Source organism: Manis pentadactyla, chromosome 9, assembly GCF_030020395.1.
Source record: "Manis pentadactyla isolate mManPen7 chromosome 9, mManPen7.hap1, whole genome shotgun sequence".
NCBI lineage: Eukaryota > Metazoa > Chordata > Mammalia > Pholidota > Manidae > Manis > Manis pentadactyla.
In genome coordinates, this window is record NC_080027.1 from 116,919,035 (window position 1) to 116,938,181 (window position 19,147).

The 19,147-nt window shown below is 36.4% G+C and overlaps 1 protein-coding gene across 2 annotated transcripts in view; it reads right to left on the minus strand.

The window, feature by feature from the left end:
* The window catches only part of INTS7 (integrator complex subunit 7), a 96,601-nt gene that overhangs the window by 59,466 nt on the left and 17,988 nt on the right, over window positions 1-19,147 (minus strand). For both annotated transcript variants that reach the window (XR_008999395.1, XM_057507995.1), the window contains exons 4-7: window positions 8,241-8,378; window positions 4,416-4,462; window positions 1,695-1,894; window positions 1,094-1,216 (exon numbers count right to left, since the gene is read on the minus strand). Coding sequence is in view for 1 of the 2 variants with exons in the window: in XM_057507995.1 (XP_057363978.1) it covers window positions 1,094-1,216; window positions 1,695-1,894; window positions 4,416-4,462; window positions 8,241-8,378 (508 nt within the window). In the remaining variant the exon portion in view is untranslated. The remainder of the gene's footprint in view (window positions 1-1,093; window positions 1,217-1,694; window positions 1,895-4,415; window positions 4,463-8,240; window positions 8,379-19,147) is intronic.

Here is a 19,147-nt window from a genome sequence, read left to right on the forward strand (position 1 = left end):
TCTATTTCCAGCTAGATGGTGGCACATGAGTTTTCACTTACAATTATTATCAAAACTAATAAATACACATTTCACATACTTCTCTGTATGTGGGATATAGCTCACAGTAAGGAAAAATATAAGAAGAAATCATACAATGCTCTTGCTGGGTGTGGTTCCCTCAAGTGGTTAAGCATATTCTCTTCTTGGAAAGACAGTATTGTTTATAGAAAAAGCACTACAGGACAGAGCTCTCTTAATGAGATTCTTAATTAAGTCCTTAGAAGCTCTCTTAAGCAAATTAAGCCTCTCTGAACCGTAATTTGCTCATCTACTAAATGCAAATACTAACATCTTCCCTTATCTCTTGGGATATTTGTGACTATCAATCATAATATATCAAAACATTTAGAAAATCGCAAACAAAGATAGCAGCTTAATTTTCATACTCTGAATGATACCAAGAAATGATCCATGAAAATAAAGGTTGACTTCTAACAGTCTTCCATTTTACTTTAAACAGTATTTTTTAGAAAATGATGCATTTGTTATCAGCAGTGGGTAAACAAATAGTGTTCCATTTTGGAAAAATGAATAGATAAAACATTAATTTCACCTAAGAAATGCTATGAAAGACGTTACATTAAAAATCTAGAGATCGAGATATGCTCGTTTTAAGAAAACTTGCTCTAAGAAAACTTCAGAACATCTTCTCCTGTTTGCAGAAGGAGAAAAACACTTTGCCAAGTTACCCACCCAGCACCTTCGCCCTAATAAATCATAGTCAGCACCTAAACTGAGTAAAGGAGACAGGAATAAAACAAACAATTTAACTAGGCTTCTCAGTTAGCCTTAGTGATACTATGGGAAAACTAATAAGAAATTGAGAGGCAAGTCTAATTCACTAAACAAAGTTAAACATTATTTATGTACTCACTTTGCCACTTAAAAAATAACTTCTGCCACAGGAATCAACAATGCTTTTAGAGATTTTTTATATTCAAACTTAGAAGATGACAAAGATGTTGTTAAAATGTAAAGCAAAACACTTTACCCTACTACAATGTTACATTATTTTTCTATTTATAATATTAGTGTTTAAAGTTGTACATACCTGAATGTTTTCTCTGCTCCAAGTATGTGGGGTTTTATTGGCAAGTAATTTCAGATCTTGAATAGCAAGTCTCTTTACTGCTTTCCTGGGGTCATTCTTCAAATACTGCAATAGAAGCTGAATCTATAAAGGAAGTAAGTCATTCCATGAACAATACTGTCTCTGAAGTGATCATTAGGGACAGTGTAGTTTAGAGAAACCTAAATTTGAGACAGGGCTCTTTTAAATTTCAGCCCTGCCATTTATTAGTTTTGTGCCCACATGTGGGCCTCTTTCTCCTCATGCATAAAAATGTACTATCATTTACGTTGCAGGGCTCCAGCACAGGACCTGCCCTTTAACACTCAATTCTTTCTCTTCTTCACCGCCAACTCATGCCTCTGCCATATACCTCCACCCCCAGCTCACTTTCACAAGGGCTCCCAAGAATCAGTACTATGAATAGAGGGAAGGGAAAAGCGAGAGAAAGAAAATTAAACTTGATCTTTACAGAAAGGGATCTGGGTATTATCAAAACTTTTGGTTTCTTACTTATTTTTTAGCTTATACTTAATATCTAAGTTTATAGAAGAAAAGGCAGTTTAAAGAAAACTGAAATGACCTGCTTTGGCGTATCAACCAAGGATGAAGCTGCGAGCAGAGTAAACGTGTGCAAAGACACGATTACCATTTTGGTGGAAGGGTAGGACGTGACTAGCTGTTGTAAAAGCTGCCGAGCACTGGAGGCCAGGATTGCATCGTGGTGCATGTGCTGTAGGATGGGGATCAACTTCAGCTTCAGGTCTACTGGTGTGGCTAAGCCTAGACACAGAAGGAATTCTTAAGAGATTGCTGATCATCGTCCTTGATACTGTTTTACATTTAAAAGGTTTGATTCAACTATCACAATGACCGTTTAAAAGCAAATTGTATCTAACATTATGTCAGTAACACTGAAGATAATTATACTAGCGCTAATGAGTAAGTTCAAAAGTTTTTTCTTGAAGTATTTATCTTAACATTACTGTTTCAGGATTAAACAGCTACATGCTGACAGCAGGCACAGAAAGCAGTCACATATGCTGCCTACTTCTCATAGCATACTAAAAAGATATATATACACATACACACGTGCTCATGGCTACAACTGGATTATATTTACAATTTTAACTATTTCCTCTAATACTAAGTTCAGGATGTGAACAGACCATGTGTGGAGTGGTTCTGAAGTTCTCTAGACGTTGTGCAGCAATACCTTTTTTAACTGCATACACAGCTGAAACTCCATGAGGAGTGACTCCAGTGCATCTTTTCCTGTCAACATTGGAGCTAAACAAGCAAAAAAATATTTTCTTCTACAGCATGGCTTTGCAGAGAACAAAAAATTGTCAACCAAATGTATACTGCATATATGCCAAAAGCCAATTAGTACTCTGCAGATCACTGTTTTCCCATTGTGAATTAACTCTTGGGGTGAATACATGATAGCATTTAACACCCAACAGTGGTTTACACACACAAACTCCCTTGCTACGTGGCTTGTATTTGGGTTTGGCCAAAGCAGAGAAGACCAGGAGAGGGCAGGGAGAGGAATGACGTCAAGTATTTACTCCCTGGTTTTCTCTCTGGGGGGTCCTATCATGTTTATGTTATTATTTTGATTCTTAATATACTGAATGCACTTGACACTGCTGACCATTCTGTCTTTGAAATTCTCTCTCCAGTGGCTTCTTTTTCACACTTCCTGGGTTTTGTCCCATCTCTGGCCCGTCTCTGGTACCTTCTCAATCTCTGTATTCTACCTTTAGTCACACTTCAATTTCTGGTATTCCTTGGGGTTGGTAATAAATTATCTTCTCACTCTTTGTACTTTTCCTAAGTGGGCTGATCTAATCCCATGGCTTCCATTACCAGCTTTTCGCTAAAGCCCTCCTACCTGCCCCCTCAATTCCAGATACTATAGCCATTACCTCCTCGTTTCCACTGAGATGTCTCAGAAGCATTTTGTACTTAAAAGGACCCAAAGAGAGCTTCTGATCTTCATCATGAAATTGCCCCTGCAAAATGTTTCCTATTTTGTTATATGACAAGTCCATCATTATAACTCCTTAGACCTTGGAGTCTTTTTTGATTCTCTTATATTTCTCTCATACCCCACACCCAACTTTATTAGCAAATCTTGTTGGTTCTATCTACAAAACATAACCCAAATCTGACTATGTTTTTTCCACATCTATTGCTATCACACTAGTCCATTTTCACCTTCTCTCAACTGGGTTATCGCAAAACTCCCCTCACTATTCTCCCTACCTCAGCCTTGCCCCAGGGCAGACTCCTGTCTCATACCCCCATCTTCTCTGCAAGTCTATTCTCAACCCAGTAGTCAGAGGTATTCTTTGTCTGTGTTTACAGACACCTTTACTGAAGATGTAGGCAGACTCAGAGATTTCACTTTGAAGAAACACAAATACCTTAAAATTAAATGTAAGGACACTTTACTCCTAAATCATCCCCACCAGTTCAATATCCTGGGCTCCAATTTTCCTACACTTTGCCCCCACCCCACCCCTGTGCTTTTCTTCCCCTTTCTCTTCCAATCTCTGAATTCCTGTTTTTTGTTTTTTTATAGATAAAACTTAAAGAAAAATAATTTTAAAACAAAGAATCTTAAGTGGGTATATTACTGAATTTATACATAGGAATATAACCACCTCCCTGAAGTTATGCAATATTGTTGCCCCAGACCTCCCTTTTATGAGTATTATGAAGGTTAATGGAAGGTTCAGAAAACTAGGGCTTTGTAGGATACAGTCAGGAATTTAATCTGATTTCAGTGGCAACTGGAAGACCCTGGAGGGACATTAGCAAAGTGAAGAGAGAGCACCAAAGCTCCTAAAAGCACTGCTCTCCCCACCATCACAATGGGCTTCCCCCAAGTATTTGCATTTCTCACTTAAATATCGATTCATCAGAGGCTGTCCTAACTAACATATATAAAATAGGAAAGCTCCCCTTTCCACCCTACTCTGGGGACTTTTATCCCTCCTACCTTGTTTTTTCTCCATAGCACCTGCTATGTCCTATTTTTATTTGTCTACTGCCACCCTCCTCTTCCAAACCACTAGAACGTAGGTTACATGAGGACAAGGATTTTGTTTTGTTCACTATAGTATCCTAAGCACCTAGAATAATTCTGGCATTTAGAAGATGCTTTAATAAATATTTGAATGAATAAATGAATGCATGGTGATTAGCACATAACAAGTACTTAATAAATGTTAGCAGCTATTATTAATATAAATCCCATGAAGCCACTTCATAATACTAAATGAAGCATACATACCTTGAATCATTTCACTGATTTTGTTACAGATTCCTACAGCAAAATCCCTTTGGAAAAAGAAACAACAAAATCTTTAAAGCCAAAAAATTTAATTTGTTTAAGTTTCTAAGGACTTAAACAGAACACAATCAGCACAGGAAAAACACAATAGTCCAAATCATAACTAATATTCCAAAGGTCAGGTACTGGGGGCAGGGTAAGAAATGCAACTGAAACCGAAATTCCAACCAGCAAATGGGCTTATGCCAACACTGTTCTCACAGTATTCAAGGAAAGATGCTCTGATTGTTAAGTGCTGTTGCAATTTGCATCACTGAGTGACATTGTCTGAAAAATTCAAGGTCACTATATCAGTCTGTGATGTTTTAAGATATACCTTTAATTATGAAAAGCTTTTAACACCACAAACTGACTACACAAACAATAAAATATATTTTGAATATTCTGAACCCATAATTATCTATAAAACCTTTAAAAATACTACTCTCTTTTTAACTATATATCTATGTGAAGCTGGATTTTCTTCATATACTTCTACCAAAATAATACATTGCAACAGAAATGCTGACTACAGAAATATATGTGCAAATCCAGCCAAACATTATTACAGAGATTTGCAAAAATGTAAAACAATGACACCTCTTTCACAAAATTGTTTGTTTAGGAAAATAATGATTTTCATAAAGATATGTTTATGTTAACATTTTAGGGATTTGTTATTTTTTTAATGAATAACTACTTTTTATATTTGGCCATTTCAATTTCTAATATAGTAAGTATGGATAGATATAATCCACATAAACCAAAAAAGCTTTTGAGGACTTCAATAACGCTTGAAGAGTGTGAAGGGATTCTGATACCAAATCGCTTGAAAATTAGTGCTTTAAGATGCCAGCCTCATGTATGATAAGAAAAAGTACATTATAAATGTCTTTCAGGTATGAAGCAGGAGGTGTATTGGATACATACAGATCACCTGCTCACAGTTCAGAGTACTCTTATACTTGCCAACCCTTCTGCTTGAAATATTCTTTCTCCAGATTGCTGCCTTTTTCCTCACTCAGTTCCAGCTCAGATGTCACCTTTTCAGAGAGGCCTTCCCAATCACTCTACCTGAAGCAGCTCACCCAGTTCATTACCACAATGACATAACTGTTTTTATTTTTTAATCACAAAATTGTTTTTATTTTTTCATATTAATGAGCATCTGAAACAATTTTGTGTCTATATAACAACAAGGCCTTAATCGTCTCCATCCTTGTACTCCTCATGCTTAGAATAATCTCTGGACCCAGTTAAGTATTTCTTCATTAACTATATAATAACTTAAATAAAGACTCAAAATTTAAAAATCTGTTTCAGGCTTTTGGGGCCAATAAACTGCAGTTTATTGGCCCCGAATAGAAGCCTGCAGTTTCCTTCTCTTTTGTTTAATAACATTTTTTAAAATTCTTAATGTCAACATTAAGAATATATGTAAGAATATATAGTCTCAAATGGTGAGACTAAACAAAATAGTCTGATCTTCCAGCTCCCTCCACTGAAACAAACAAGACAAAACACTTCTGAAAACATTGGGCGTAGACATTCCTGCACTGCCACAATCCACTTGCGCCGCGGGGCACCTACCCCTTTGAATGCACCCTCAGTTCACCAAAATCACCACTAGGGGGCACCCAACCCATTGACAATCCCTGGTCCCTGATGGCATTTGGGTCGGCAACTCCTGCTTTGTGACCCAAGGACTAGCTCTTGAAAAATATAAAATCTTAACCCTTTTTAGAACAAGTTAGATGTGGTGGTAAACAGGAAAAATAAATTCTCAACGTCTTACCTGGCCAGTTACTCTAACTTGTTTAAGATCCAAAATTGATGAATAGAGATACTAAGATGAAAATTAATCAGTATTGATATCTGCCTCACGCCAAGTCAACATTTTGGGGGCAAGAAGTAAATGCTAATCTCAAAAGATACATTTCATTAATTTCACACTGTGTGACACATTTAGGTGGGCCATTCAGGCTTTCCTCTCATACTATTTTTAAATATTACAAATTACAAGTAAATCATATCGAAGCTTGCTTGCTATGCTAAAAACTGCTTCTACATCAACTATTAATCTAAATGTTTATTGGTTATTAATTCTAGAAATGAAGAATCGTGTTGTTTCTATGCTACTCCATCTTTTCCAAGGCACCCAGAAATTCCACTACTATTAAAATTAGCTTGTGATAATAACCCAAAAGAAAACCTGAACCAAAAATGATTCTCATAACCAGTAAATTACAAATTCATCATCTAAATCTACAAATTATATTTAGAGAATAATTTTAGAAACTACTGGAAGTACGTGTTTAATCTGACAAGTCATAAAGTACCGACACCTTGACAGTTGATCAGATAACTCACTAGGTGTAACTACTACTCAATAAGAGTTATTTTTAAAAAGTTCTCTCAATACCAATGACTCTCAATAAGAAAAAAATGCCAATTTCAAAAGCGCAAATATTTTCTTCCTCAGTTACTGATTTTGAGCAATAAATTAAAAATTGTACGCTTTTTATTCTCTACTCTCCTTTTCCAGTGAGGAATCTTGGAATTCTGAAGGTCTGGTAAAGAGCAGCTTCAGAGATGAAAATGAGTATCATCAAAATATGAAGAAAGATAATTGGTGATTAACTATTTCAAATCTTATCCAAAGTTAGCCAAAGCTCTTAATGGAAATATTATTTTTTATCAAAACAAGATATTATCCACCTGATTATAAAACCAAAGCTTGTTCCTAGAAATATATACAGAAATTTATTAAAAGGAAAATAAAAATAAGATACCATCTTACCATACAGAGATATTATTTTGATATATATCCTTCTAATCTTTTTTCTATTTCATAAATACAAACACTTGGGTTTTTTTCACAAACCTGTAATATCATATAAGCCATTGGGCAACCAGTTTTCAAGTATATTCCTAAGATATATTTGTTAATAGGTGATACAGTATTTCATTGTGTGATCACATTTAAGCACATTGCTTAGAATTAGGTTGCTAGTTTCTTTTTATTATTCTAACACTACAATTATAACACTAGCATCCTCACAAATAAGTATCAGTACAGTCTAGTGATTCTTAGGATATCCTAAGAACTTAGGATAAGTTTTTAGAAATGGACTTTCTAGGTCAAAGGGGCATACATATTTAAGGCAAAATACATTATTATCAAAATGCCCTCTGGAAAACAATGCTATTTTTTATATCAGCCAGTAAAAGGGATAATACATTATTTACAGAGGGTAACTGAACAAGTTCAAACACAGTAATAAAACCACGGTCAACATTTTATTAAAAAAACAATACTGTTCATACTGTTCTATTAATACTGTCAGATATGACATTCCAAATAGGTTAAAATTGGTTTAAACTGAAGTTACTATCTTTGTCAAACCGTGCATAGCTCTAATGCCAAAAAGCTAAACTTCAAAAGGCAGTAAGAGAGCAGCATCTAGAAGTAGGGCTGTACATGCTTGGGGACAGCTGTTCAATGAACAAAGTTTCTGCTCTCTAAGGAAGCCTTCCTCAACTATTCTAATCTATGATGATCCTATCCTTCTGAAAACTCTTATGTCATTTACAGTTAATGCCAATTTTGTATTTAACTTTTCTGTTTTATATATTTAAGTTTTGTTTCCTCAACACAATATAATCCTCTTAGAAAATACACCTTGCCATTTACATTTTTCTGTATCCTTCATGTTTATATATACTGATGTTATCCTTTCAAAACCTCCTCTTTGGAAGCCAAGTTATTAAAAGGCCTGTGCTTACTTGGACTGTGCAGAGAAGTTCGCAGCAGCAAAAACAGCGGCTTCAACTTCCACGTTATCATGTGAATCCAGACTCTGGCGAATGCTATGATGAGCGTTCTTCCTCTCAGGAATTATTGATGCCAGACTTCCCAACATGCTATAGAAACAGAAAAACCCAAGACAAATGGAAAGACAATCAGCTTAAGGTCGGGAAAGGAAAAAGCAAGGCAAAGTTAGGTTATCAAAACTAAAGTTTGGAGGTGAGTCTATAAACCTCTGGACAGTAAAGCATCAACTTTAGGAATCAAGCAATGACTTAAATTCTAAACAGTTTTTCATACTACAACATCAGAAAATGTAACATGGCTTATCTAACACAAGCAAATTTCTAAAAACTCATTTTGAAATACATCCAGGCACCAAACAGCTCAGAAAAGAATCTCCTGAATCATAAATGCATCAAAACATCAATTTTCCAATATTGTATAAAGAAGTCCATTTTAGCAAAGCATTAAGAGTCCAACATTTTTGCTATCAAGTCCAAGTAAGACTTCTCAGATATTTTTCCACATCAGTAAATGTTAGTACCATGATTTTTAAGTCTCACTTCAACATCAACAGAACAGAGGTAGAAAGATGCCCCTTGAGACTCATATCAGAATCTTCAAGGGTGAGAAAGATAGAATTTAGTCCACTTTATAATGAAATTATAATTTAGAAAATGAAAAAAATCTATTGTTTATAATATAAACTACAGAAAGTAAAGCTTGAAAAATCTTTTCAGCAGAAAGGCTTCAAAACACTGCAATAAACAAAACAGAATTCCCACAATGACAACCTTCCTCAAAGTCAATGTTGTAAGTTAACCTTCCAACTTGACATGTCATCACCTAATTATCTTATGGAGACATAACCACTAGGACGTAAGTAGAGTTTTTATAAACCTATTAAAATAGATTAAATAGGTAATTTATAGTGAATTTTTAAAGAAAGTTTAGAAATTACTTAGATGAGTTAATTTTTCAAAAGAAATAGTGAATTGCTTTTTAATATTTTATATAAGAGAAGATTAATCTAGGCTAGTATCAATACATCTTAAGTTTGTTACTATGTAATAAAAAAAGGGCAAAAAAAGCATAATCCTATTCATCACTACATTCTGAAAATATTTCTGGTAAACAATAATTTATAGGACTACATTTCAAGTACTATGAATACCTTCCAGTTTCTTCGTCTTCCATTTGTTGTTTTAATTTGTAAGTCTAAATAAATTAATGGGTAAAAAGTAAAACACCTTAAAATATTTTCTCTTTCCTATCTTATATATATTATTATTGACTCTAAAAAGTGCTTAGTGTTTGAAAAGCATCACTTTTTGCTTTTTCTCATGTGTTTAACTTAACATTTTTTTAGAAAGCAAGTTCCTTGTGGTCAGAGTTCCCACTTTAATCTATCTTCCTTATAAAACACACTACATACCAAACTTTCTACTCAATAGGTGCTCAAAGAGTACTTAATGTTGATCCATCACTTATCAGCCCCATCTTCTCTTTGTAGACTTTGTTTTCCTCCTCAAAAGGATTCATTCTTCTTTTTGTTACTATAATAGTTCTCAATGAAAAATCATATTCCTATAAAACATCAGCATACTTCTGTGTCTTTTTTTCTTTACTAAAAACAGTGTTGTAGTAAAATATTTCACAATAGAAGGAAGGAAAATATAATAACTTCTATGCTCAATATCTTTCCAAAGTTATCTTTTAATAGCCAGGCTCTTCATATTTCTGTGATTTTTTTTTTTTTTTAATAATTATTTTTTATTGAAGGGTAGTTGACACACAGTATTACATTACATGAGTTTCAAGTGTACAACACAGTGGTAGAACATTTATATACATAATTCTAGGTTCCAGCTATCACCCTACCAAGCTGTTACAATATCTTGACTATATTCCTTATGCTATACATTACATCCCGGTTACTAATTTATTTTACCATTGGAAGTCTGTCCTTTTTTTTTTTTGTGAGGGCATCTCTCATATTTATTGATCAAATGGTTGTTAACGACAATAAAATTCTGTATAGGGGAGTCAATGCTCAATGCACAATCATTATTCCACCCCAAGCCTAATTTTTGTCAGTCTCCAATCTTCTGAGGCATAACAAACAAGTTTTTACATGTAGAACAAATTCTTACATAATGAATAAGTTACATAGTGAACAGTACAAGGGCAGTCATCACAGAAACTTTCGGTTTTGCTCATGCATTATGAACTATAAACAGTCAGTTCAAATATGAATACTCATTTGGTTTTTATACTTGATTTATATGTGGATACCATATTTCTCTCTTTATTATTATTATTTTTAATAAAATGCTGAAGTGGTAGGTAGATACAAGATAAAGGTAGAAAACATAGTTTAGTGTTGTTATTTCTGTGATTTTAAAACTTTTTTTGCACATTTTTGCATTTTACCACTTGGAAATAAGTGAATCTATTAAGGCAGATATTCATTTTCTAGTTTTACATCCAGGAAAGTGATGTGTAAGTACCAGCTCTTAGAGTTGATTAGAATTAGAGTGTGAGTTGGGACTAGAACAATTCTCCCTAAACATATGAGCGAAACTTCCCTTCACTTGACTAGGCCACTGCTGCCCAAAAGCGGCTTCAAAAAGCTGACATCATTTTTTAAAATTACAACAGTAATCACTTAAATCATTTTTCTCTCTCTAAAGCACATTTAGAAGGCCTCACAGTACAAACTGAGAGCACATGTGCAGCGGGAGTGGCTGTAACAGAAGCACACTCATCATGGATTTGGTCACTTGGGTGCATGTCGCCAGCATCTGAGGTGGTTTTGGCGATTACATAGTTGGAAACGGTTTTTATTCTGAGGCATATATTATTAACTTATAGTGACAGACAGAAAACATTAGAAACAATGACGTTGAAATATAATAATGAAGAGCATAAAAATGACAGTAATTCTGTTCATGGCTTTCAGGCTCTGAAAGAAGTTTTTCACTATTCTGAAAGAATGTTTGTAAAACATGTATCTGACAAAGGACTGGTATCCAGAATATATAAAAGAACTCCTTCAACTCTGTAATAAAAAGGCAAGTAACATAATAAAATCTAAACAACCTAATGGAAGAAAATGGGCAAAAGATATGAACAGTTGCCTCCCCAAAAGAAGATACAAGAATAGTCAAAAGGCCCGTGAGAAAGTACCCAACATAATTAATATCAGGGAAATGCAAATCAAATGGATTTGCAAACACCCATTAGAATGGCTAGAATTTGAAAGAGTCACACCACCAAATGTTGGCAAAGTCATGAAGCAACCAGAACTCTCGTACATTGTCAGTGGGAATATAAAATGGTTAAAACAACTTAGAAGAAGGTCTGGCAGTTTCCTATAAAATTAAATATACAACTACTTTATAATTCAGCAATTTCACTCCTAGTTATGTTTGCCAGAAAGGAAAGCATGCTCACAAAAAGTCTTGTACAAGAATGTTCATAGCAGCTTTATTCAGAATAGCCCCAAAGTGGCAACAGTGTAGATATTTATCAATAAGAGAATAAACTGTTAAACCCCACAATGGAAAACTCAGTAACAAAGAGGACCAACTTCTTGATAGGGGCTGGGGTTACTTGAGGCATTTGTCAAAACTCAGTAAATGGACACATAAGATTTGTGCATTGCATTTTAAGTAAATTTGACATAAAAAACCCTGTAGACATCCCTAGAAACAACTCTAATATATACTAATGTATACTAATTATATAATAACATACATGCTGAAGTATTTAAGGAGAAGCATACTGTCTGTAAAATACTATGAAATGCATTTAAAAAGTAAGACAGATTGATGAATGGATAGACAGACAGGTTATAAACCAAGTTTTATAAAAGATCAATGGCAGAATCTAGTGGTGGTTATTCCACTAAGTGTTCATACTATAAAATTATTTCAACTTTGCTCTATTGTTAAATACATTTCATAACAAAATGCTAGAAAAAAATTTAACCTCAATTTTAATATATTTAGCCCCAAGCAAATCATGTCATTTAAAAATTTTCATTGACAAATCATTCTTTTTCATATATAATTAAAGTAGTAAATGATATGGTACTTGTCACTCACTTAATTGCAAAATTAAAAGTTTTCCTTATACTTTTAAAAAGATTGTATCTTTAAAACTTTATAATGTTAATATACTAAATTAAAAATACTTTTTGCTTTAGTCATTTCCTTACTATATCATGTAAAAATTATGAAATCATGAAAAAAATTTCTACGTCTATTCAACAATGTTTTATTTTTGTCAAAGCTGCTTAACATGCTCTTATTGTTGATACTAGCTACATGACTAGAATTCTAGTTTTCAGCTATAAATAAATCTTTTTGGTCTTTGATATTTACAAATCTGTAAACTTTACAAAATTATTTGATCATCTCTTCCAGGACGTTTTTTCTCTTCTTAATTAAGTAGCAACTCCCAAGAATGTTTTCAAAACAGGTCCCTATTTATTAGCAAACCATCTAAGGCCTGTGTATCTGACAATCTTTTTGTCATACTATGTTTTAAATGGCAATTGGACTCTATAAATTCTTAGTTCAAATTCCACTTCCTTAAAACTTTGTATAAAGTGTTACTGTCAGAAACTATAATTTCAATCTGACTTTATTTTCTTTAAAGTGATCTTTGTGATAGAGCGGCGGAAGATGGCGGCGTTAGTAGAGCAGCGGAAATCTCCTCCCAAAACCACATATATCTATGAGAATATAACAAAGACAACGCTTCCTAGAATAAAGACCAGAGGACACAGGACAATATCCAGACCACATCCGCACCTGAGAGAACCCAGCGCCTCGCGAAGGGGGTAAGATACAAGCCCCGGCCCCACGGGAGCCGAGCGCCCCTCCCCCCAGCTCCCGGCGGGAGAAGAGCAGGCAGGGCGGGAGGGAGACGGAGCCCAGGACTGCCGAGCACCCAGCCCCGCCATCCGGGCCAGAGTGCAGACACAGTGCGTGCCCAGGGGGCCCTGGATGCTAGGGAAACAGGGCAGAAAAAACAGTGAGCAGGCACCGGAGGCCGGGCGCCGGAGGACATAAGAAAAGCGAGCGACCATTTTTTTTTTTTTTTTTTTGCTGTTTTGTTTTGGCGAGCGCGTTTTGGAAGTCTTAAAGGGATAGGGACCCCAATACTAGGGAAACAGGGCAGCGAGACTGGTGAGCAGAGGCCTGAGGCTGGTGCCGGAGAATAAAGAAAAACGAGCGGCCACCTTTTTTTGTTTGTTTGTTTTTTGTTTTTTTCTTTTTTTTAATTAAAAAAAAATTTTTTTTTTTTTGGTGATCATTGTTTGTTTTGGTGGGTGCTTTTTGGAAGTCTTAAAGGGGCAGGGCGGGACACTTAATCCAGAGGTAGGGAATCCAGGGATCTCTGGGCACCCTAACCCCTGGGCTGCAGGGAGCAGGGAGGCCCCTTACGGAGATAAATAGCCTCCCAGCAGCTCCTGCTCCAACGCGACTCCACCATTTTGGAGCAGCTGCCCGAGCCAGGCCACGCCCACAGCAACAGCGGAGATTAACTCCATAGCAGCCGGGCAGGAAGCAGAAACCCTGTCTGCGCGCAGCTGCGCAGCACAAGCCACTAGAGGTCGCTGTTCTCCCAGGAGAGGAGGGCCACAAACCAACAAGAAGGGAAATTCTTCCAGCTGTCACTCGTCCCAGCTCTGCAGACTATTCCTATCACCATGAAAAGGCAAAGCTACAGGCAGACAAAGATCACAGAGACAACACCAGAGAAGGAGACAGACCTAACCAGTCTTCCTGAAAAAGAATTCAAAATAAAAATCATAAACATGCTGACAGAGATGCAGAGAAATACGCAAGAGAAATGGGATGAAGTCCGGAGGGAGATCACAGATGCCAGAAAGGAGATCACAGAAATGAAACAAACTCTTGAAGGGTTTATAAGCAGAATGGATAGGATGCAAGAGGCCATTGATGGAATTGAAACCAGAGAACAGGAACGCATAGAAGCTGACATAGAGAGAGACAAAAGGATCTCCAGGAATGAAACAATATTAAGAGAACTGTGTGGCCAATCCAAAAGGAACAATATCCGTATTATAGGGGTTCCAGAAGAAGAAGAGAGAGGAAAAGAGATGGAAAGTATCTTAGAAGAAATAATTGCTGAAAACTTCCCCAAACTGGGTGAGGAAATAATCGAACAGACCAGGGAAATACACAGAACCCCCAACAGAAAGGTTCCAAGGAGGAAAACACCAAGACACATAATAATTAAAATGGCAAAGATCAAGAACAAGGAAAGAGTTTTAAAGGCAGCTAGAGAGAAAAAGGTCACCTATAAAGGAAAACCCATCAGGCTAACATCAGACTTCTCGACAGAAACCCTACAGGCCAGAAGAGAATGGCATGATATATTTAATACAATGAAACAGAAGGGCCTTGAACCAAGGATACTGTATCCAGCATGACTATCATTCAAATATGATGGTGGGATTAAACAATTCCCAGACAAACAAAAGCTGAGGGAATTTGCTTCCCACAAACCACCTCTACAGGACATCTTACAGGGACTGCTCTAGATGGGAGCACTCCTAGAAAGAGCACAGAACAAAACACCCAACATATGAAGAATCAAGGAGGAGGAATAAGGGAGAGAAGAAAAGAATCTCCAGACAGTGTATATAACAGCTCAATAAGCGAGCTAAGTTAGGCAGTAAGATACTAAAGAGGCTAACCTTGAACCTTTGGTAACCACGAATTTAAAGCCTGCAATGGCAATAAGTACATATCTTTCAATAGTCACCCTAAATGTTAATGGGTTGAATGCACCAATCAAAAGACACAGAGTAACAGAATGGATAAAAAAGCAAGACCCATCTATATGCTGCTTACAAGAAACTCACCTCAAACCCAAAGACATGTACAGACTAAAAGTCAAGGGATGGAAAAACATATTTCAAGCAAACAACAGTGAGAAGAAAGCAGGGGTTGCAGTACTAATATCAGACAAAATAGACTTCAAAACAAAGAAAGTAACAAGAGATAAAGAAGGACACTACATAATGATAAAGGGCTCAGTCAAACAAGAGGATATAACCATTCTAAATATATATGCACCCAACACAGGAGCACCAGCATATGTGAAACAAATACTAACAGAACTAAAGGGGGATATAGACTGCAATGCATTCATTCTAGGAGACTTCAACACACCACTCTCCCCAAAGGATAGATCCACTGGGCAGAAAATAAGTAAGGACACGGAAGCACTGAACAACACAGTAGAGCAGATGGACCTAATAGACATCTATAGAACTCTACATCCAAAAGCAACAGGATATACATTCTTCTCAAGTGCACATGGAACATTCTCCAGAATAGACCACATACTAGGCCACAAAAAGAGCCTCAGAAAATTCCAAAAGACTGAAATCCTACCAACCAACTTTTCAGACCACAAAGGCATAAAACTAGAAATAAACTGTACAAAGAAAGCAAAGAGGCTCACAAACACATGGAGGCTTAACAACACGCTCCTAAATAATCAATGGATCAATGACCAAATCAAAATGGAGATCCAGCAATATATGGAAACAAATGACAACAACAACACTAAGCCCCAACTTCTGTGGGACACAGCAAAAGCAGTCTTAAGAGGAAAGTATATAGCAATCCAGACATATTTAAAAAAGGAAGAGCAATCCCAAATGAATGGTCTAATGTCACAATTATCGAAATTGGAAAAAGAAGAACAGATGAGGCCTAAGGTCAGCAGAAGGAGGGACATAATAAAGATCAGAGAAGAAATAAATAAAATTGAGAAGAATAAAACAATAGCAAAAATCAATGAAACCAAGAGCTGGTTCTTCAAGAAAATAAACAAAATAGATAAGCCTCTAGCCAGACTTATTAAGAAGAAAAGAGAGTCAACACAAATCAACAGTATCAGAAACGAGAAAGGAAAAGTCACGACGGACCCCACAGAAATACAAAGAATTATTAGAGAATACTATGAAAACCTATATGCTAACAAGCTGGGAAACCTAGGAGAAATGGACAACTTCCTAGAAAAATACAACCTTCCAAGATTGACCCAGAAAGAAACAGAAAATCTAAACAGACCAATTACCAGCAACGAAATTGAAGCGGTAATCAAAAAACTACCCAAGAACAAAACCCCCGGGCCGGATGGATTTACCTCAGAATTTTATCAGACATACAGGGAAGACATAATACCCATTCTCCTTAGAGTTTTCCAAAAAATAGAGGAGGAGGAGATACTCCCAAACTCGCTCTATGAAGCTAACATCACCCTAATACCAAAACCAGGCAAAGACCCCACCAAAAAAGAAAACTACAGACCAATATCCCTGATGAACGTAGATGCAAAAATACTCAACAAAATATTAGCAAACCGAATTCAAAAATACATCAAAAGGATCATACACCATGACCAAGTGGGATTCATCCCAGGGATGCAAGGATGGTACAACATTCGAAAGTCCATCAACGTCATCCACCACATCAACAAAAAGAAAGACAAAACCACATGATCATCTCCATAGATGCTGAGAAAGCATTTGACAAAGTTCAACATCCATTCATGATAAAAACTCTCAGCAAAATGGGAATAGAGGGCAAGTACCTCAACATAATAAAGGCCATCTATGATAAACCCACAGCCAACATTATATTGAACAGCGAGAAGCTGAAAGCATTTCCTCTGAGATTGGGAACTAGACAGGGATGCCCACTCTCTCCACTGTTATTTAACACAGTACTGGAGGTCCTAGACATGGCAATCAGACAAAACAAAGAAATACAAGTAATCCAGATTGGTAAAGAAGAAGTTAAACTGTCACTATTTGCAGATGACATGATACTGTACATAAAAAACCCTAAAGACTCCATCCCAAAACTACTAGAACTGATATTGGAATACAGCAAAGTTGCAGGATACAAAATCAACACACAGAAATCTGTGGCTTTCCTATACACTAACAATGAACCAACAGAAAGAGAAATCAGGAAAACAACTCCATTCACAATTGCATCAAAAAAAATAAAATACCTAGGAATAAACCTAACCAAAGAAGTGAAAGACTTACACTCTGAAAACTACAAGTCACTCTTAAGAGAAATTAAAGGGGACACTAACAGATGGAAACTCATCCCATGCTCGTGGCTAGGAAGAATTAATATCGTCAAAATGGCCATCCTGCCCAAAGCAATATACAGATTTGATGCAATCCCTATGAAACTACCAGCAACATTCTTCAATGAACTGGAACAAATAATTCAAAAATTCATATGGAAACACCAAAGACCCCGAATAGCCAAAGCAATCCTGAGAAAGAAGAATAAAGTAGGGGGCATCTCACTCCCCAACTTCAAGCTCTACTATAAAGCCATAGTAATCAAGACAATTTGGTACTGGCACAAAAGCAGAGCCACAGACCAATGGAACAGACTAGAGAATCCAAACATTAACCCAGACATATATGGTCAATAAATATTTGATAAAGGAGCCATGGACATACAATGGCAAAATGACAGTCTCTTCAACAGATGGTGCTGGCAAAACTGGACAGCTATATGTAGGAGAATGAAACTGGACCATTGTCTAACCCCATATACAAAAGTAAACTCAAAATGGATCAAAGACCTGAATGTAAGTCATGAAACCATTAAACTCTTGGAAGAAAACATAGGCAAAAATCTCTTAGACATAAACATGAGTGACCTCTTCTTGAACATATCTCCCCGGGCAAGGAAAACAACAGCAAAAATGAGTAAGTGGGACTATATTAAGCTGAAAAGCTTCTGTACAGCAAAAGACACCATCAATAGAACAAAAAGGAACCCTACAGTATGGGAGAATATATTTGAAAATGACACATCCTATAAAGGCTTGATGTCCAGAATATATAAAGAGCTCACACGCCTCAACAAACAAAAAACAAATAATCCAATTAAAAACTGGCAGAGGAACTGAACAGACAGTTCTCCAAAAAAGAAATACAGATGGCCAACAGACACATGAAAAGATGCTCCACATCGCTAATTATCAGAGAAATGCAAATTAAAACTACAATGAGGTATCACCTCACACCAGTAAGGATGGCTGCCATCCAAAAGACAGAGAACAACAAATGTTGACGAGGCTGTGGAGAAAGGGGAACCCTCCTACACTGCTGGTGGGAATGTAAGTTAGTTCAACCATTGTGGAAAGCAGTATGGAGGTACATCAAAATGCTCAAAACAGACTTACCATTTGACCCAGGAATTGCACTCCTAGGAATTTACCCTAAGAATGCAGCAATCAAGTATGAGAAAGATCAGTGCACCCCTATGTTTATCACAGCACTATTTACAATAGCCAAGAATTGGAAGCAACCTAAATGTCCATCGATAGATGAATGGATAAAGAAGATGTGGTACATATACATAATGGAATACTACTCAGCCATAAGAAAACGGCAAATCCAACCATTTGCAGCAACATGGATGGAGCTGGAGGGTATTATGCTCAGTGAAACAAGCCAAGCGGAGAAAGAGAAATACCAAATGATTTCACTTATCTGTGGAATATAAGAACAAAGGAAAAACTGAAGGAACAGAACAGCAGCAGAATCACAGAACTCAAGAATGGACTAACAGGTACCAAAGGGAAAGGGACTGGGGAGGATGGTTGGGTAGGGAGGGATAAGGGGGGGGAGAAGTGAGAAGTAGGGGGGTATTAAGATTAGCATGCATGGGGGTAGGAGAAAAGGGAGGGCTGTACAACACAGAGAAGGCAAGTAGTGATTCTACAACATTTTGCTATGCTGATGGACAGTGACTGTAAAGGGGTTTATAGGGGGGACCTGGTATAGGGGAGA